General features: G+C 46.9%; 1 protein-coding gene across 2 annotated transcripts in view; it reads right to left on the bottom strand.

Annotated features, from left to right (window-relative positions):
- FBXO21 (F-box protein 21) overlaps positions 1–14659 on the bottom strand; it is a 36332-nt gene extending 21673 nt beyond the window's left edge. For both annotated transcript variants that reach the window (XM_079956755.1, XM_079956754.1), the window contains exons 1-5: positions 14367–14659; positions 5646–5781; positions 4900–4994; positions 1757–1878; positions 557–703 (exon numbers count right to left, since the gene is read on the bottom strand). In XM_079956755.1, the coding sequence (XP_079812881.1) occupies positions 557–703; positions 1757–1878; positions 4900–4994; positions 5646–5781; positions 14367–14644 (778 nt within the window). In that variant the 5' untranslated portion in view covers positions 14645–14659. The remainder of the gene's footprint in view (positions 1–556; positions 704–1756; positions 1879–4899; positions 4995–5645; positions 5782–14366) is intronic.
- Positions 14660–15652: the final 993 nt, after the last annotated feature.

Genomic DNA, 15652 nt, shown 5'->3' with positions numbered 1-15652 from the left:
GCTGAATGGTGGGGGTGGAGACGCTCCTTCAGGTATACTAGGCTGAGGTCATTTTGAATTGGAACACTTTGAATTGGAAATGTACTGGGAGCCAAAGTAGGTGTTTCAGGTCTGGTGTTATATGGTCTCTGCTGCCACTCCCATCGTAATGTCATTTGCCTCTGCTGGGTGAGAAGAGTGAGAGAAGGGGGGGGGGGCATCTCTGTCCACTGGTGGCTTTGGCCCTGTTCACTGCCAGCATGCGGCCCCTGACAGATTTCTCCAGAGGAAATGTGGCCCTTGTCAGGAAAATGTTCTCCTCACCTCTTGCCCAGGTGTGATAGCTCAGTCAGTATCAGTCAGCATGAGACTCTTAATCTCAGGGTTGTGGGTTTGAGCCCCACGTTGGGCGAAAAAGTCTTCCACTGCAAAGGGGTTGAACTACATGACCCTTGTGGTTCCTTCCAACACTACAAGTCACCCTAGCGCAGAGTAGCTGCATTGCCATAGAAAAGGCTGTCCCCCCCCAAAAAAAAACCACAAACAAAAAACTAACTCAAGTAGCTTTGTACAATACCTGCTTTTTGGGTCACACTTGGGTGCCTAGAGTTTTTCGATTTCAGGAATTTCCGAACTTTGGCCACAATATCGTCAACCTGGGCTTGGACACTTTCTAGGCAGATGTCCGACAGTGGGTTGCAATACTGGTCAATCAATACAGCCCCTGGAAAAACCCGGAAGAGAGGCAGGGCAGAAATATATTCCATTAAAATTACTCAAGGGTTGTGAGCAGATTTAATTTCGAATGGTAAGAGCTGCCGGGTAATGGGAAGTAGCGGCTGGACAGACACCTGCCATGGGGCGCTGTAGCCGCTGGGTCCCTGAATTGAGTGGTGAGTTGATTAGATTGGGGTGGGGAATCATTTAAAGCCCGAGGGCCACATTCGCTTGTTAGCAGCCTTCCAAGGGCCATGTAACAGTGGTGGGTGGAGTAACAGATGGGACCCACCCACCCTCCTCTCCTCTCTCCTGCAAGTTAAGCAAAAGGCATTATCATGGTTCATGAGCACATAACATCTAAGCAAACACAGAGGGCGTGGCCTCTGTGAGGGGGCGTGGTCTAGGAGAGCCCCAAGGGCCAAATAGGGATGGAGGGCTGCATCTGTTTCTCAGGACTGGGGTTCCCCACCTTTGGAATAGATTTTTTTCCCCAAAGAGCCCCTCCTCATTAAATTATAAAAAGATTTTTAACCTTACACACACACACACAGAGAGAGAGAGAGAGAGAGAGAGAATTGGCAAGTGAAGGAGAAGGAAATTCTCATTTTAGTAAGGTAAGTGAAGAATTAAACTGGCCAGTCTGTATTGCATTAAGAGGAAATTAAAAGCTAAACAAGGCAAAGCAAATGGGGGTGTTGGGATAAAGCTCTTCAAATCCAGATAAAGATAAAGCGTGTGCATTTCAGAAATAATAGTTGAGAACAGACCAGGAACAGAAAAAGATTGGACTGCTGATTTCGGGACAAACCACTGAATTAAATTACAAAATGGTTAAGATTCTGCCTGTTTTGTAATGAGTACAATGAGGTTTTTTGGTTTTTTTTGTAACTGCATTGGAAAATATTGGATGTGCCAGTAGATCACACTATTTTACTTTAACTACATTTTGAGTGATGCTCCATTTGGATTCTTTTTTGTGACGCAGAGCCTTTGGCTAAACAATAAAGATTCGGCTGGCAGGACAGATGCTTGCTATCACGTTGAGGCCTCCACTCACCTTCCAAAAAGGACTGCTCATCCGCTGGGCGCTGAAGATACACCTTCAGTTTCTTCAATATGTTTTGCTGCCGCATGAAGTAAAGGATTTTCTTTGCATAGTACTTCCACGTCAGCCCTTTCCTGCACAGTGAAGGAGAACCATTGTGGTGAGCAACCGCTTGAGTCGGAAGAATGGGAAGAGGAAAGCCAGGCGCACAAAGAGAAACACTTGAATGGCGCGATTATAAGGGGCTAGCCAAGCAGAGCATGGAAACAACTACCAAGCCCTGAAAGCAGGATCTTATTAATACGGCTCAGGTATCTCCTGTGACTTTAAAAGACAACTTCTGACCCCTATAGCACAATCTTATCTGTGGAATGCAAAAGCAGGCAGAGAACTACAATGCCGCTCAAATACTCTCACGCCAGCTGGGATTTTTGCCAACATCAATAGTTTTATTAAACTTCAGCAACAAACAAGAGAGGGGTAGAAAGATGAAAGAGATAAGGATCAGCAAACAATGCAGAAAAATTGCACCAGGGAGCCTGGCCAAAAAGAATAAAGGAAGGCTTTAAAGTTGCAGTTCTCAGAGTGGCTTAACGGTCTATCCTTTTCCCCAGGAAACTCTGGAAATGGTAGCTCTGTGAGGGGAATATCAGCAGGGGGCAGGGTCTCCTAACAGCACCCGTAACAAACCACAGGTCCCAGGACTCTTTGTGGGGTTAAGAATGGAAAACTATTCCTCCAAGTCCACCTTATGACTTGGAGGGATGCAAGGTCCTCAGACCACTGTGTAAATATGGTGGGTATTGATCCTTCCAGGCTCGAAACGTCACATGCCACTTACTTAAGAGAACAGCCAAGGAAGACTTGATGCTGCTACATTTGTGTCAGTGCCTTGGACAGAAGACCAATTTAATAATTATTCTGTAGTAAGAAAATGTCATGTGCAAAGATATTTAAGATGTTTCTTGAGAGACAGTGCAATGTAGTGGTCAAGAAAGACCAACTAAGACTGGGAAGACCCAAGATCTGAATGGCTACATTCAGACCAAGGCCTCGGACCCAGTATACCGGAAGGAGGGTCTCCACCCCATCGTCCAGCCCAGACAGTGAGGTCCAGCTCTGAGAGCCTTCTGGTGGTTCCCTCACTGCAAGGTTACAGGGAACCAGGCAGAGGAGGGCCTTCTCGGTAGTGGTGCCCTCCCTGTGGAATGCCCTCCCATCAGATGTCAAGAAAATAAACAACTATCTGACTTTTAGAAGACATCTGAAGGCAGCCCTGGGAAGTTTTAAATGTCTGATGTTTGATCGCTTATTATTATTATTATTAATATTATTATTATTTCCTTTGGAAGCCACCCAGAGTGCCTGGGGAAACCCAGCCAAATGGGTGGGGTGTAAATAATAAATCATTATTATTATTATAGTATTATTATTTATCTTGATGGGAATTAGCTTAGCTTGGTTCCTGTAGCCACGAGAAGGGGTGCAGAAACATTCACTCCAGTTTCCAAAAGCACTTAATTTTAACTACTGTTTGTGTTTTTTGTGTTCCAAGAAACCAATTCTACAGAATGCTTCCTACTCACATCCTTTTGTTCCACTATGCCAGGTGTGTGGACAACTTTGTCCCTCCAGATGTTGCTGAACTACAACTCCCATCAGCCCCAGCAAACACAGGCAATAGCCAGGGATTACAGGAGTTGCAGTTCAGCAACAAATGGACTACGTTCCCCACACCTGCTCTATACCCTCCTGGGCTCTGAATGCATGCACAGGTGATGCTCCTGTTTCTCCCAGTTGAGATCTGTCTACTTCAGCAAACAGATCAAACCTCACAACGCATTATCCTCTAGTCAATCAGGGAGCTCAGTAGGAACAGACACACTGTCAGGACGGCTTCCAGGGAAACAATTTAGCTTAATGATAGCAAGTGGCAAAGACTGCAGCATCGTTAGCATAAATTTGCTCTTAATAAGAATGTGTGCGGCCAACGCAGCAGCTCAAATGATGTTAAGCAGAAACCTCACCAATGCAAAATATTAAGCTGCAGCCTTGTTAGAAGGTGAAACAAAGCTGAGCACACAAGCAGCTATAAAACTTCAGTGTAGTTTTTAAAACAGGGATGGGGAACCTGTGGGCTTTCAGATATATTTTTGGAAAATAGCTGTCAGCTCCAGTCAGCATGACTAATGGCCAGGAATGATGAGAGCTGAAGTCCAGCAATATCTGGAGGTCCACAGGTTGTCTGCCTCTGCTTTTAAGACTTCCTATGCAGTCCCTGCAGTTTTAATCAATTAGATCTGCATAAATTTGCATATAAGAGAGGGGGAAAGCAAACTTTTTTTTTTAAGATTATGCACTGTAACATCTCAGGAGAGGCATTTCCGATTGTCTCTTGCACAGAGAATGCAACATAAGACTGGCACTTATTTTATTTATTTATTTTTATTAAAGGTATATACCGCCCTTCATCCGAAGATCTCGGGTTGGAACGCAAGATGCCTAAAGATGTATAATGAAGGTGCTAGATGAGCCTTCCTGGGGAGAGCATTCCACAAATGGGAAGCCACTGCAGAAAAGGCTAGTTCTCATGTTTCTACCCTCTGGACCTCTTGAGGAGTAGGCACACAAAGAAGGGCTCATATGATGATCACAGAGTCTGGTTTGGTGTATCTGGGGAGAGGCAGTCCTTGAGGTATTGCGATACTGAGTTGTTTAAGGCCTTATAGGTCAAAACCAGCACTTATTAATAGCTGGAATGGTATAAGACCAGGTTCGAATCTCTGCTCAGCTATGGAGCTTGTTGGTTTGCCTTGGACAAGTCTCTCGCTCTAAGCCTCACCAACCTTGAAGGAATGTTGTGAAGATAAAAAAAAACCCCGGAGAGGAAATCATGTCTGCTCTCTTGTAACTTCTTCAAAGAAGAGGGATTATGAATGCAACATTTAAGAATTAAATTGCAACATGAATTTGCAGTGTCTGTTAAGTTTCTGTAAAAAATATTTAAAATCTGCTGGCTGGGTAAATCAGGTGCACTGCTTCAGTCAGTCAAAAATGTTTTAACTGGCCGATCAATTAATCTAAACTTTGCAGCCCTATGGAAATGCAATTTTGTTTTTGCAGCTCCTCCTAGCTCTTTTAAAATTCAGGCTCACCTTCCTTCCATATTAAGGATGGACATCAGCTCATCCTCAAAGAAGTGGCTTGGGCACTCGAGGGTTTCAATATCAGTGAAGCCGTCACAGGGCACCTAGCAAAAGAACATAGTGTTACCCCATCACTAAGGACTTTAGGGAAGGGCCAGGGCTCATCTGAAAGGGCACATGCTCTACATGCAAAAGGTCCAAGGTTTAACCCCCAGCATCTCCATGTAGGTGTCTGAAACCCTGGAGAGTTGCTGCCAGTCAGTGTAGACAATATTGAGCTAGATAGACCAATGGTCTATCTTAAGGCTTCTATGCCTTAAGTGAAGGGCCATAGCTCAGTGGTCGAGCATCAGTCTTGCACGCTGAAGGTACCATGTTCAATCCCAGGGCAGGGAAATGACTCCCGTCGGAAACTCTGGAGAGCTGCTGCCAGTCAATGTAGACAATGTTGAGCTAGATAGACCAACGGTCTGACCCAGTCCAAGGCAGCTTATTTTGTGGGGAGGGTCATAGCTCAGTGGTAGAGCATCTCCATCTCCAGGTAGGGTTGGAATTGATCTCTGTCTGAAACCCTGGAGAATTGCTGCCGGTAGACAATTTTGAGTAAATGGACCGGTACAAAGTAGCTTCCTCCGTTCTTAGGACTTTTCCTGTAACCCACTAGGAAACTATCAAGCACGCTTTTGTATCCTGGGTCACAAAAGGATCATGGGGTGCACAGGACAAGTGTTTCTCAAATAAACAAGAAATCTTACATGATCCGAAAAGAACCTTTTGGAAAATGATGCTACGATTCTCCGAGCTTCCAAGCCAGCTTTATGCCGTTGTTTGTATTCCTCCAGCCAATTCACGCTGTCCACCTGGTTATAATATTTCATAAGCGATGGCCACCTGTGGAAGAAACAGACAAATCAAAACACAGTGGTCAACATTTCACATCTTCACAGAGTTGTTCAGGATGCCAAGAGGCAGGGGGAAGAGAACAGGAAAATGGAGAAGTGGTCTCCTTGAACCACTAACAGGGATGGGAAGCATGTGGCCCTCTAGCCGTGGTTGGACTGCACTTCCCATGATCTCTGACCATTGGGCTATGCTGACTAGGGATGATGGGAGCTAGAGTCCAGGAGCTGCTGGAGGGCCACGGGTTCCCCCCCCCTTGGAATGAGGTATCCTGGAGAAGGAATGAGGTCGAAGGAGGTACACCACAAGTGTAATACACATGCACACACCCCATTTCATCTGTTACAGGGAGAGGTTTCAGAGGACTGACACCCTGCTAAACACTAAGGTTGATGAAACATTCATGTCACAGTGGGGAAAGATTTCAGGAGGGCAGGAATGGGGGGGAAAACCACAAGAAGGGTCTCCTTCCCCAGCTGGCTCACCCTGATGAGTCCTTTTGTTCCAGGCTGATTAGAACCCTAAACAGAGGCACTCCCCCGTATGGGCTGAAGATCTCATGCCCAGCTGTGAAATATGGTCCTATATAAATTATATAATTCTGAATATTTGGGGGACTTTCTGAAGGTAAGTGGATAAATATTATTGCTTTTTTATTTTTAAAAAAGAGATCCTCCCCCTCTCACCCTGCACCCCACTCCAACAAGGCCTGAGCATGCTTTTTGCCATGGGTGGGGAACTGAACTGCTCAAGCCCCTTACTGAAGGGAGGTATAACCGTCATTGGACTACAAATCCCATAATCGCTGACCGTGCTAGTTGGGGCTGATGAGGAGTTGGGAGTCAAACAACAACAAGAGTGCTAAGCTGCGCCTGGAGTGAAGGAGACAGGTGCATCCCTAAGCTCTCCCAGTCACACAAATTATTCTAAATAGCCCAAGGCTTGGTGCTCATTTGTTCCTGAGCCCCAGGGGTTAGACCTGTAAGGAAAATGTACTATATCACTAGACTGCTATACTGCTAGTTCAGGCCTAGCTGGAAAGGAAGCTACTAAAGACTCTTCAGAACCCCCCAGCTTGTTACTTATATTTTCAAAGTACGGTATCTTCCTGCAGGCATCCCGTAGCCACACAGGAAGATGCCTTATATCAGTGTGCAGGCAGGTGGGGTCTCAGCCAGCGTACCAGATGGAGCTGATAGGCAGCTGCCTTCGACACAGAATTAACCTGCGCTTCCATGGACAGCTGTGAGTCCAAAATGACTCCCAGACTGTGCACCTGGTCCTTTAGTGGCAGTTACCCTGCTCAGGACCAGGGAGTCGTCCACACCTACCTGCCCGCCCCATGTCCCCCTTCTGTCTTTTCGAGATTCAACCTCAATCCATCTACTGAGGATGCTACTGAGGACACATCAGAGCTCCCCAGCTTGTTATCTATATTTTCAAAGTAGAGTATCTTACTGTAGACATCCCCTAGCCACAAAGGAAAACACCGTATATCAAGTCAGACCATCACTTCACCTAGCTCAGAACCATCTACATTGACTGGCAGGAGCTCTCCAGGATTTCAGACTGGAGTCTTTCCCAGCACTACCCGGAGATGAACCTGGGACCTCCTGCATGCAAACCACATGCTATGCATCCAGAATAAATGCAAGGGACGTGCCCACTGGGCTTGTCTCTAACCTCCAAATATAAGGAAGCTGCCTTATACCGAGTCAGACCATTTGTCACCTAGCTCAGTATCACTGACACAGACCGGCAGAAACCCTCCAGCCCTCCAGGCTGGAGTCTTTCCCAACGCTACGTAGCAGTGTTTGAAACTCCTATTTTTCTAGGCGCATATTGCGACAGGGAATTTCATCAGTACATGCAGTTTCTGAGCTCTGGGCACAGTACTGTGCCTACAATTTCAAATTAAAACTGCAGAGTGGAAGGAAAGGAGGACCTTTTTCTGCCTCCCCACTTCCAGCTACTCTCTGACAACTGGAGAAGAGACCCTCTTAAGAATATTAGGGGGGTAGGCAGGTCTAGGACTAGACCATGTGAAAAAGGAAGATAATATTTTAGCTGAAGTTCATTCATTTTCAGCTTTGTATTTTTGTTATTAAAAAAGTGTGCCAAGACATTCTGTTGCTCCGCCCACAACCGAGGTTTAAGGTGCCATTTAGCTCCAACTTTCGCATCTCAGTTTCTAACACTGCTACCTAGAGATGCCAGGGATTAAAGGAGGGCCCTTCTGCTTGCAACACGTGAGCTCCCGTTTCCTGACAGCTAAATAGCAGGTGGCAGAACTCCCTACCCCACCCTGCAACACTTCTTCCAGCAAACTATCACAGCGAATGCTGCTTTGAGGATTCATTGTGTTCAAAAAAGGATTATAACTTCTTGAATCTGCCTATCCCCCTTGAACCAGGAGGAGGTCGACGGCAGTGTGTGTACACTGCCAGAGCACATCCTCAGCTGGCCGGCATTGGGAGCTGGAGAGGCCAAAGGGAGGGTGGAGGGGATTAGCCTCAGAGGACACAGGCCCTGTGACTTGCAGCCGTGTTTCTGAGCAGCTCAGCCAAGTGTCCAGCATTTGCTTCTTGCCAGGAAATGTAGGAGGAAGTCATTTGCTCCCTATTTCCCAAGTGTATCGGGCACAGGAGAGCTGTGCCAACAGCCGCTTTGGGTGGCATGGAACCCAGAGCTCTCTTTGATATCCAGGACAGGGGGGGGGGGGAAATAAAGCCCAAACATGAGCTGTAATTCTGGGCTACCTGCTGCAAACCCTGGTGCCCTGGAAGCTCCTGTGACATTGAGGATTAATGATGCACCTGCCTATCTATTCAACACCATGAAGGTTTTCTGGAAGAGAAATCTTGGCATAACATGACTGTGAGATAAAGCCTATCAGAGGCTGCCCAGTCAAGCTATGTGCTTCCTCCTCACAAAATGTCAACACTAGGATTAACCAAAAGATGTGGATATAGACCTTATCTGTCAGCTTTTGAACAATTCCCAAGTTAACATATTTTTTTCAGAACACAAAGGAAAAGCAGGAGTCACAGTAGAAACTGCCAGTCAAGAGAGATCTGAAGGATGCAAAATCCATGTGGGAGTTTGGACAGGACCATAGGCTATTCGCGAAAACAAAGAGTTGTGGTTGAGTTATCTAGTTCGTACATTAACCAATATCCTGATACACACACATTACACAATGAAGCTGTTCTACATAGATTCATATTGTTCCATCTAGTTCAGTACAGTGGTACCTTGGTTTATGAACTTAATCCGTTCTGGAAGTCCGTTCTTAAACTGAAACCGTTCTTAAACCAAGGCACACTTTCCCTAATGAGGCGTCCCACCGCTGGTGCCCTTCCACCGTTCGGTTTCAGTTCTTAGACCGAGGTAAAGTTCGCAAACTGGGATACTACTTCCCATTTTGTGGAGTTCGTAAACCGAATCGTTCGTAAACAGGACTGTTATTAAACCAAGGTACCACTGTATAGTCTATTCCACTGGTCTTCAACTGGTGGGTCAGGACCACCAGTGGACTGCTGTCTGATCTAAGATGGGTCACACTCTTACCATGGAAGAGTGTTCCCACTATGGAAATATGTGGTAAAAGATTAAGAAACAGGTCCCAAAATGCATGTTTGGGTTAAAAGTGAATCCTGGGGCTGCAAAGGTTGAAGATACCTGCTCTACTCTACCCTGAGCAGAAGTTTCAGGTAGGTTCCCCACCTCTTGCCCTACTTGAAGGTGCTACAGATTGATCCTGAAAAGGTTCGCAACCGAACTGTGTGCTCTACCACTGAGCAACGGCCCTTTGTCCTTCGTGCTAAGCTGTTAGGAGATTCCTATTCCCCTTCCAAAGCTACAATTCCCAGAGTGGCTAAACAATCAAGCCCTCTTCACAGGGAACTATGGAAACTTGAGTTCTCCAAAAAAACTCTGAGCACCCTTAACAAACTACAGCTCCCAGAACTCTTGGGGGGGTAGCCACAACTATGTTTATCATAGCACTTTAAATGTATGGTGTGAATGTGGCCTCAGTCCTGCTTAAGAGTAAACCCCTCAGAATGAATGGACCTCAGGCTCATTAATTTCAACCAAACTGGGATAAAATAATAACAACAATTCCTGAATTTGTTTAATAAATAGCTGATCTGGACCATGATTGGGGCAAAGGGTTGACTGACTACTCCTGCCACAGCCAGTCCCAAGCTGACTATTTGCTGGCTAATTATTATTTAAACAATAATCAGCATCAGGAGACATACATGACCAAAGCAGCCTTCTCCAATATGGAGCCCTTGCTGAGGCTGATGGAAGTTGTAGTCCAAAACAGCTGGTCAACAGGTTTGCAAATGTTTGGCTGGAAAGAGGGCTAATTTTATGTCTCGTTTGCTCCAGATGAGGAACATCACTTTGCAAACACCTTCACAATATATGGCAATGTTGCTGCACAGTAGTATTGTGAACAAACACACAACAATGGCTTCAACTTTTTAAATCAGGATGTCAATCTGTTAACTTTTGGGGCGATGGTGTGACAGAATACATCACTGTAGGAGACTAAATCATAACTTGCAGGCAAGCTCTCTCACACAGTCAGTGACAATAGAACTGGACCAATATATGTAAATTTCTTATCTTGGCCCATTTTTGAGAACAGGAGAAGTTCATATGCAGCCTGGCTCTGACCATGTCTTGGCAGAAGAAGACATGGTTTTATTGCTTTTTCTAACTGCCAGTTGGCTTGCAAAACTCAGGCTGAACAATTAAAAGGAAGAGAATATTCTCTCCCCACCTGTGAAAGAGGCTGCTGAACAACGGACAGCTCCCCAGTTCAGCAAGCGATTTTCCTGGGTCGCTTTCCAGGCTCTCTGTCTGCGATTCAGAGTTCGGCTTTATCATCTCAGCCGCCAAGTTGGACCTTTGAAAGATTCAGAGCCAGCCACGTGAGCCATCGCGAGTCTGTATTCCAAAAGCGGCTGTTTCTCTGATCGCTGGACTCCTGGCAAAAGTTGAGATATTGACCCTGTTACTCTGGGCCAGGCTCCATCTTGAGTAATTACATCTGAGTGCCTTGAAACCCCCTCTGCAATTTCAGTTGGAGGAGTTATTCTTTACTCATTGCCCTAAAATAAACAGTTGCTGAAATAATGTAACGCAGTGTGGCCATATTCCTCATGGAAGGTTCACTGGGCCCCTGACAGCACTTCGGATGCTAAAATCGAGAACTACAATAAGGGAACAGCATGAAGCAGTGATGAAAGTATACAGATACAGAATATCACTTATTTTAGTAATGACAGAGAACACTACTATGAGCTTTTAAAAACAAACAAAAATCTGTTTGCCATTATGATAATTTCTAAACTGGGTGAACATGCAGGAAAATGGCAAATGAAGTTCAAGGTCAGAGCAAATTGATGTGTAATGCAACAATTTTTCATTGATCATTTTAATATTCCTTGTAAGCAGCTTGCAGGTATTACTACAATCAAGGGGCAAACATATTTCGCTAAATAAAAAAATAAACCCTAACTTTAATATGTGCCAATGGTGTTTGAATTGTGACTAACCAAAGAAGAGATCTTGGGGTTATGGTGGTTGACACAATGACAATGTCAAACCAGACGATCAGCTTATTAAGCATTCATCTCCCTGATTTGTTTGCAGGGATATTAGACAACACTGGCTTTTTATTGAGCATTCATTCTGATGCGTTTGTGGGGAGGTTAGATGCCACCGTATTGAAACAAGCATTATCCCACACTTTCTGGAGCACTCCCCCATCACTTTTCTTTTTTTGCAAAAATTCTGCTCTTTGAGGAAATAGGTTTGTTACACAAGACCTACTAATCAATTGCACTGCCTGAATTTGCCTGCATATGATTCAACCCCACCCAGTGTTCAAAATTAGTCAAGCACCTGACTTAGCACATTTTGCACCTGACTATTACAACCAAGTGAAGATGCCTGGGCACCAGGATGGCGCCTGACATCTTCACCATCTGGAGGTGCATGTCTGGGGATCACTGGAACTTGACTGTGTTCACATACTAATACCACATCCTGTAGAATTCTATCAATTATGTACATTTTATCTGCACAATCAGAATGAATTTCAGGAACCATTTCATTTACCCCACCCCACTACCCTGCTCACAGTTGTGAAGAACATTCTTAAGTTATGAATGGTCCGTATCACCATTAAGATAGGTCAGAATAGGTGCAGGGTTCGAAATTAGCAGGGCGCAAGGCGCATTTTGCACCTAAAGATTCTCCATTTGTGAGCACCTCAAAAAGTCTGGGTGCCATTTTTTTTGTGCCTGGCTGACACTCAAAAATTACTGAAATGTAGTGCTTTGAAGCCTCCAAGTATATGTTAAGGATAGGCAATATGTTAAGGAGTTTAACAATAAAGAGTAGAATGTTTTGAAAACTCAAGTATGGTACCAATATTTTTACTGTCAACACCAAATCAAACATATATTAGCAATTTCTGCTAAAAATGTGATATTAACAATGTGTCACTTATGTGAATTGCGTATTAATTCATGCTTATTAAAATAATAAATAAAAAGTGTTGCCGACCCTCACACCCCAGGCGACTAGACATTCTGTTTTGGCGCCAACAACCCAGGTCCAAGAAGACATTTGGCTCCTAACTTTTCTAACACTGCCAATATATATATATACGGACTGTGCCTGGATAAAGTGATTTTTCTTCTTTCAGTTCTCAAAGTCACTATTTTGCTGCTGGCTCTGGATGGCAGATGTTGGATTTCGCACCCCCCCCCCAGCTGAGCATCCCTGATCCTTCTCCTGCTCGCATGCAAGCAGCGGAAGGATTGGGGCTCCCGCAGCTGGGGAGTGGGGGGCTTCACACACCCCAGCTGAACAGCCCCAACTGCTAGGCTGAGGCATGCAGCTCCTCAGCCAAACACGTTAAAGAAGCAAAGGGAGGAACAAGCTGTATCGGCTCCTCGGTGATACAGCTTGTTTCTCTCTCTTTGCCAGTACAAGGGGCAGAGTAGGACGGTGGCTTCATTCAGCAGTATATTGCAGGTAACACTGCCACCACTCCCAGCTGCAGCTTGTTTCTCCCTCGGCTCAGGAGCGGTGGCGGTTTCACCTGCAATATTCCTCTGAGTGAAGCTGCCATCCCACTCTGCCCCCGTACCAATCTTGTATTGATACATCGCCCAGGCCTACTCCACATGTGACTTCCAGATCTTTTGAACTACAACTCCCATCAGCTGCCTTACACACACAGTTCAGGGGCATTATCTTCCCAGTATTCCTGTTATTGCTGTTGTGTCTAGAAACCTTGGCAGTGGAAACTTCCCTTGGGCCAGGGATACCAGCCCTTTCTCCTTTTCCTCCCCCTGCACTCCGCCTATGCTCAGGAATTATCATACCAATGTCCAGGGCCAGAAAATTCTCCCTGCACCTGGGAAATTAGACCTTCCACTTTTCCCTGCCTCTGTACTCTCTCCATGCTCAGTGGCATCATCATCATCCCACTATCACTGCTATGGCTACGTGTAAGGACTGAAGCCTCTGTGCATAGGATGCCACCTCCAGTCCTTCCTCATTTGCAGTTTGCCCATGCTCAGGGACACCATTTTCTTGATTGTCTCTGTTTCTGCTGTAGATGCAAAGGCTCCAAACTCTCCTTTTTCTGTGCTCTAACCATGCTCAGAGGCTCCTCCTGCTGCACTCTGCCCATGCCAGGAAGGCACCATCTTCTCAAAGTCACTGTGTTGCACTTAGAACAACACCAGGCCTTCCTCCTCTTTCCTCCTGCAGCACTCTGCCCATGTTCAGAGGCACCATCTTCCCATCTTCCCAATGCAACCACTGCTGCTGTGTGTGCTCCAGGCAACAGAAAACTCTCTTGCCCTTACACTGTGCTTAGGTCAACATCACATGCACACACCCTACGCATGCACAGAGGCACCGCCTTCCCACTGACAATGCTGTGTGAGCTTCATCAGCCTGAAAACTCCCAGTGAGCTTAGGACGATGCCACCAGGCCTTCCTCCTGCTGCACTCTGCCCATGTTCAGGAACACCACCTACCCAATGCAACTATTGCTACTGTGTTTACTCCAGGGAACTGAAAACTCCCTCACCAAGCCTTCCTCCCCTCTGCATCCTGCCCATGCCCAGAGGCACCACCTTCTCGACGTCACTGCTCCATAACCTAAAACATGCACATCTCTGCACTTAGAACGCCAGGCCTTCTTGCTGCTGCACTCTGCCCATGCTCAGAAGCACACCTACCCAGTGCAACTACTGCTGCTGTGTATGCTCCAGGGAACTCCCTCGCCAGGCCTTCCTCCTGCTGCACTCTGCCCATGCCCAGAGGCACCACCTTCTCGACGTCACCTTTACGCGGCCTGAAACACGCACATCTTTGCGCTTAGAACAACGCCAGGCCTTCCTTCTTCCCTGCACTCTGCCCATGCTCAGAGGCACCACGACCTATGGACGTCGCTGCTCCTGCCACCTTTCCGAGCCCCCCCCCCCATTCCTCCACTCTTTCCACACACACCCCCACCCGTCCCTGGGGCTCACCTGAGCCGGAGCTGCTCCCTCCAGACCTTCCCTCGGGGCTGGCAGGCCTCCCTGAGGCGGCGGCAGGTGCAGGCCAGGCGGGCCACGTCGGAGGCGTTCAGCGGGCCGCAGCACGCGATTAGCTCCAGAAGCTCCCCCGGCAGCTCCGCCAGGCTCGGAGGGGCCGGCCCGGGCCCTGCAGGAGGAGGAGGCGGCGGCGGCGGCAGAGCCAACCCCTCCGGCCCGTCCGCCTCCGCGGGGCCCGTCTCCGCCTCGCTTGCCCTCTCCGGCGCCGCCATCTTGCCTGTTTACCTGAGCGGCCCTCCAAGGGGGCGTCTCCAAAGAGACACACGCCGGCGGCGCAGAAAAGGGTGGTCCGAAAAAAGAGGCGGGCGGGCGCGGCAGGAAGAGGCGGGAGGAGAATGACGCCGGCGTTGAGAAAGGGGGCGGGGGGAACCCCGAATGAGGCGGGCGAGAGAGAGAGAGAGAGAGAGAGAGAGAAAAGGAAAGGGCCGCCCAGGGAGCGTCTGCGAATTGCTTTCCTCGCATAGAGGCGCACCGGCCACTTCTCCCTCTTTTTTTTCTTTTTCTTTTGGTTACAGTATTCCTCTCATCTCCCAGTGGGCAGGAAAAAGAAACTAATCAGGGAACAGCGGGAGGTGGGGGTTAGGGGGAATACCAGTTCCCCCAGCAAGCGCTACCCTAAATTCCCAGTTTGCATTTTTGTCCACCTGTCTGCCTGTTAAAGGAAGGGTGAGCTTCGAGCACTTGCAGAACTTTCAGAAAGAGGAGGAATTTGGAGTCGTTATGGTTCATGGGGTGGGGAGTGGGAGAAGGGAAGGGAATAGTTCCCCCCCTCCCACTCCATGAACTATAACAAACAGATTTCCTACTTTGAGTAGGTTTCTTGTATTTGTAGAACCTGAGAAGGGAGGCAAAAATTGGGTTATGGACCATAACCCCCAGATTTCTATTATTATTATTGCCGCTGCTATTTTCTTTTTAAAAAGAGTAATTTTCTAGCATTTGTAGAACCTGAGATATGAAACAAGACGTGCAGGCACTATGCCTCCTTTTTGGGGTGGGGGAGAGGAGAAATTAGCCTGTTTCCCACTTTCATTGTTTGACTTTACCGCACCCACCCAGCCCTTCCTGGGGGAAAAACCCATGCAGATCCCATGTTAAGGACTCCAGGGGTGCACCCCTCAGTCCACCAACAAATAAGAAAATATATTTGTGTGACACTGAAGACACCCCAACCCACAAATATTTATGTTTACCCAGAAATTCCCTTGATCTCTTTGTCC

The sequence above is a fragment of the Podarcis cretensis genome (genome assembly GCF_951804945.1).
Source record: "Podarcis cretensis genome assembly, chromosome: 16".
In the NCBI taxonomy this organism is placed as follows: domain Eukaryota; kingdom Metazoa; phylum Chordata; class Lepidosauria; order Squamata; family Lacertidae; genus Podarcis; species Podarcis cretensis.
Note: the sequence above shows the minus strand (reverse complement) of the source record. Positions and strands in the feature narration are given on the sequence as shown.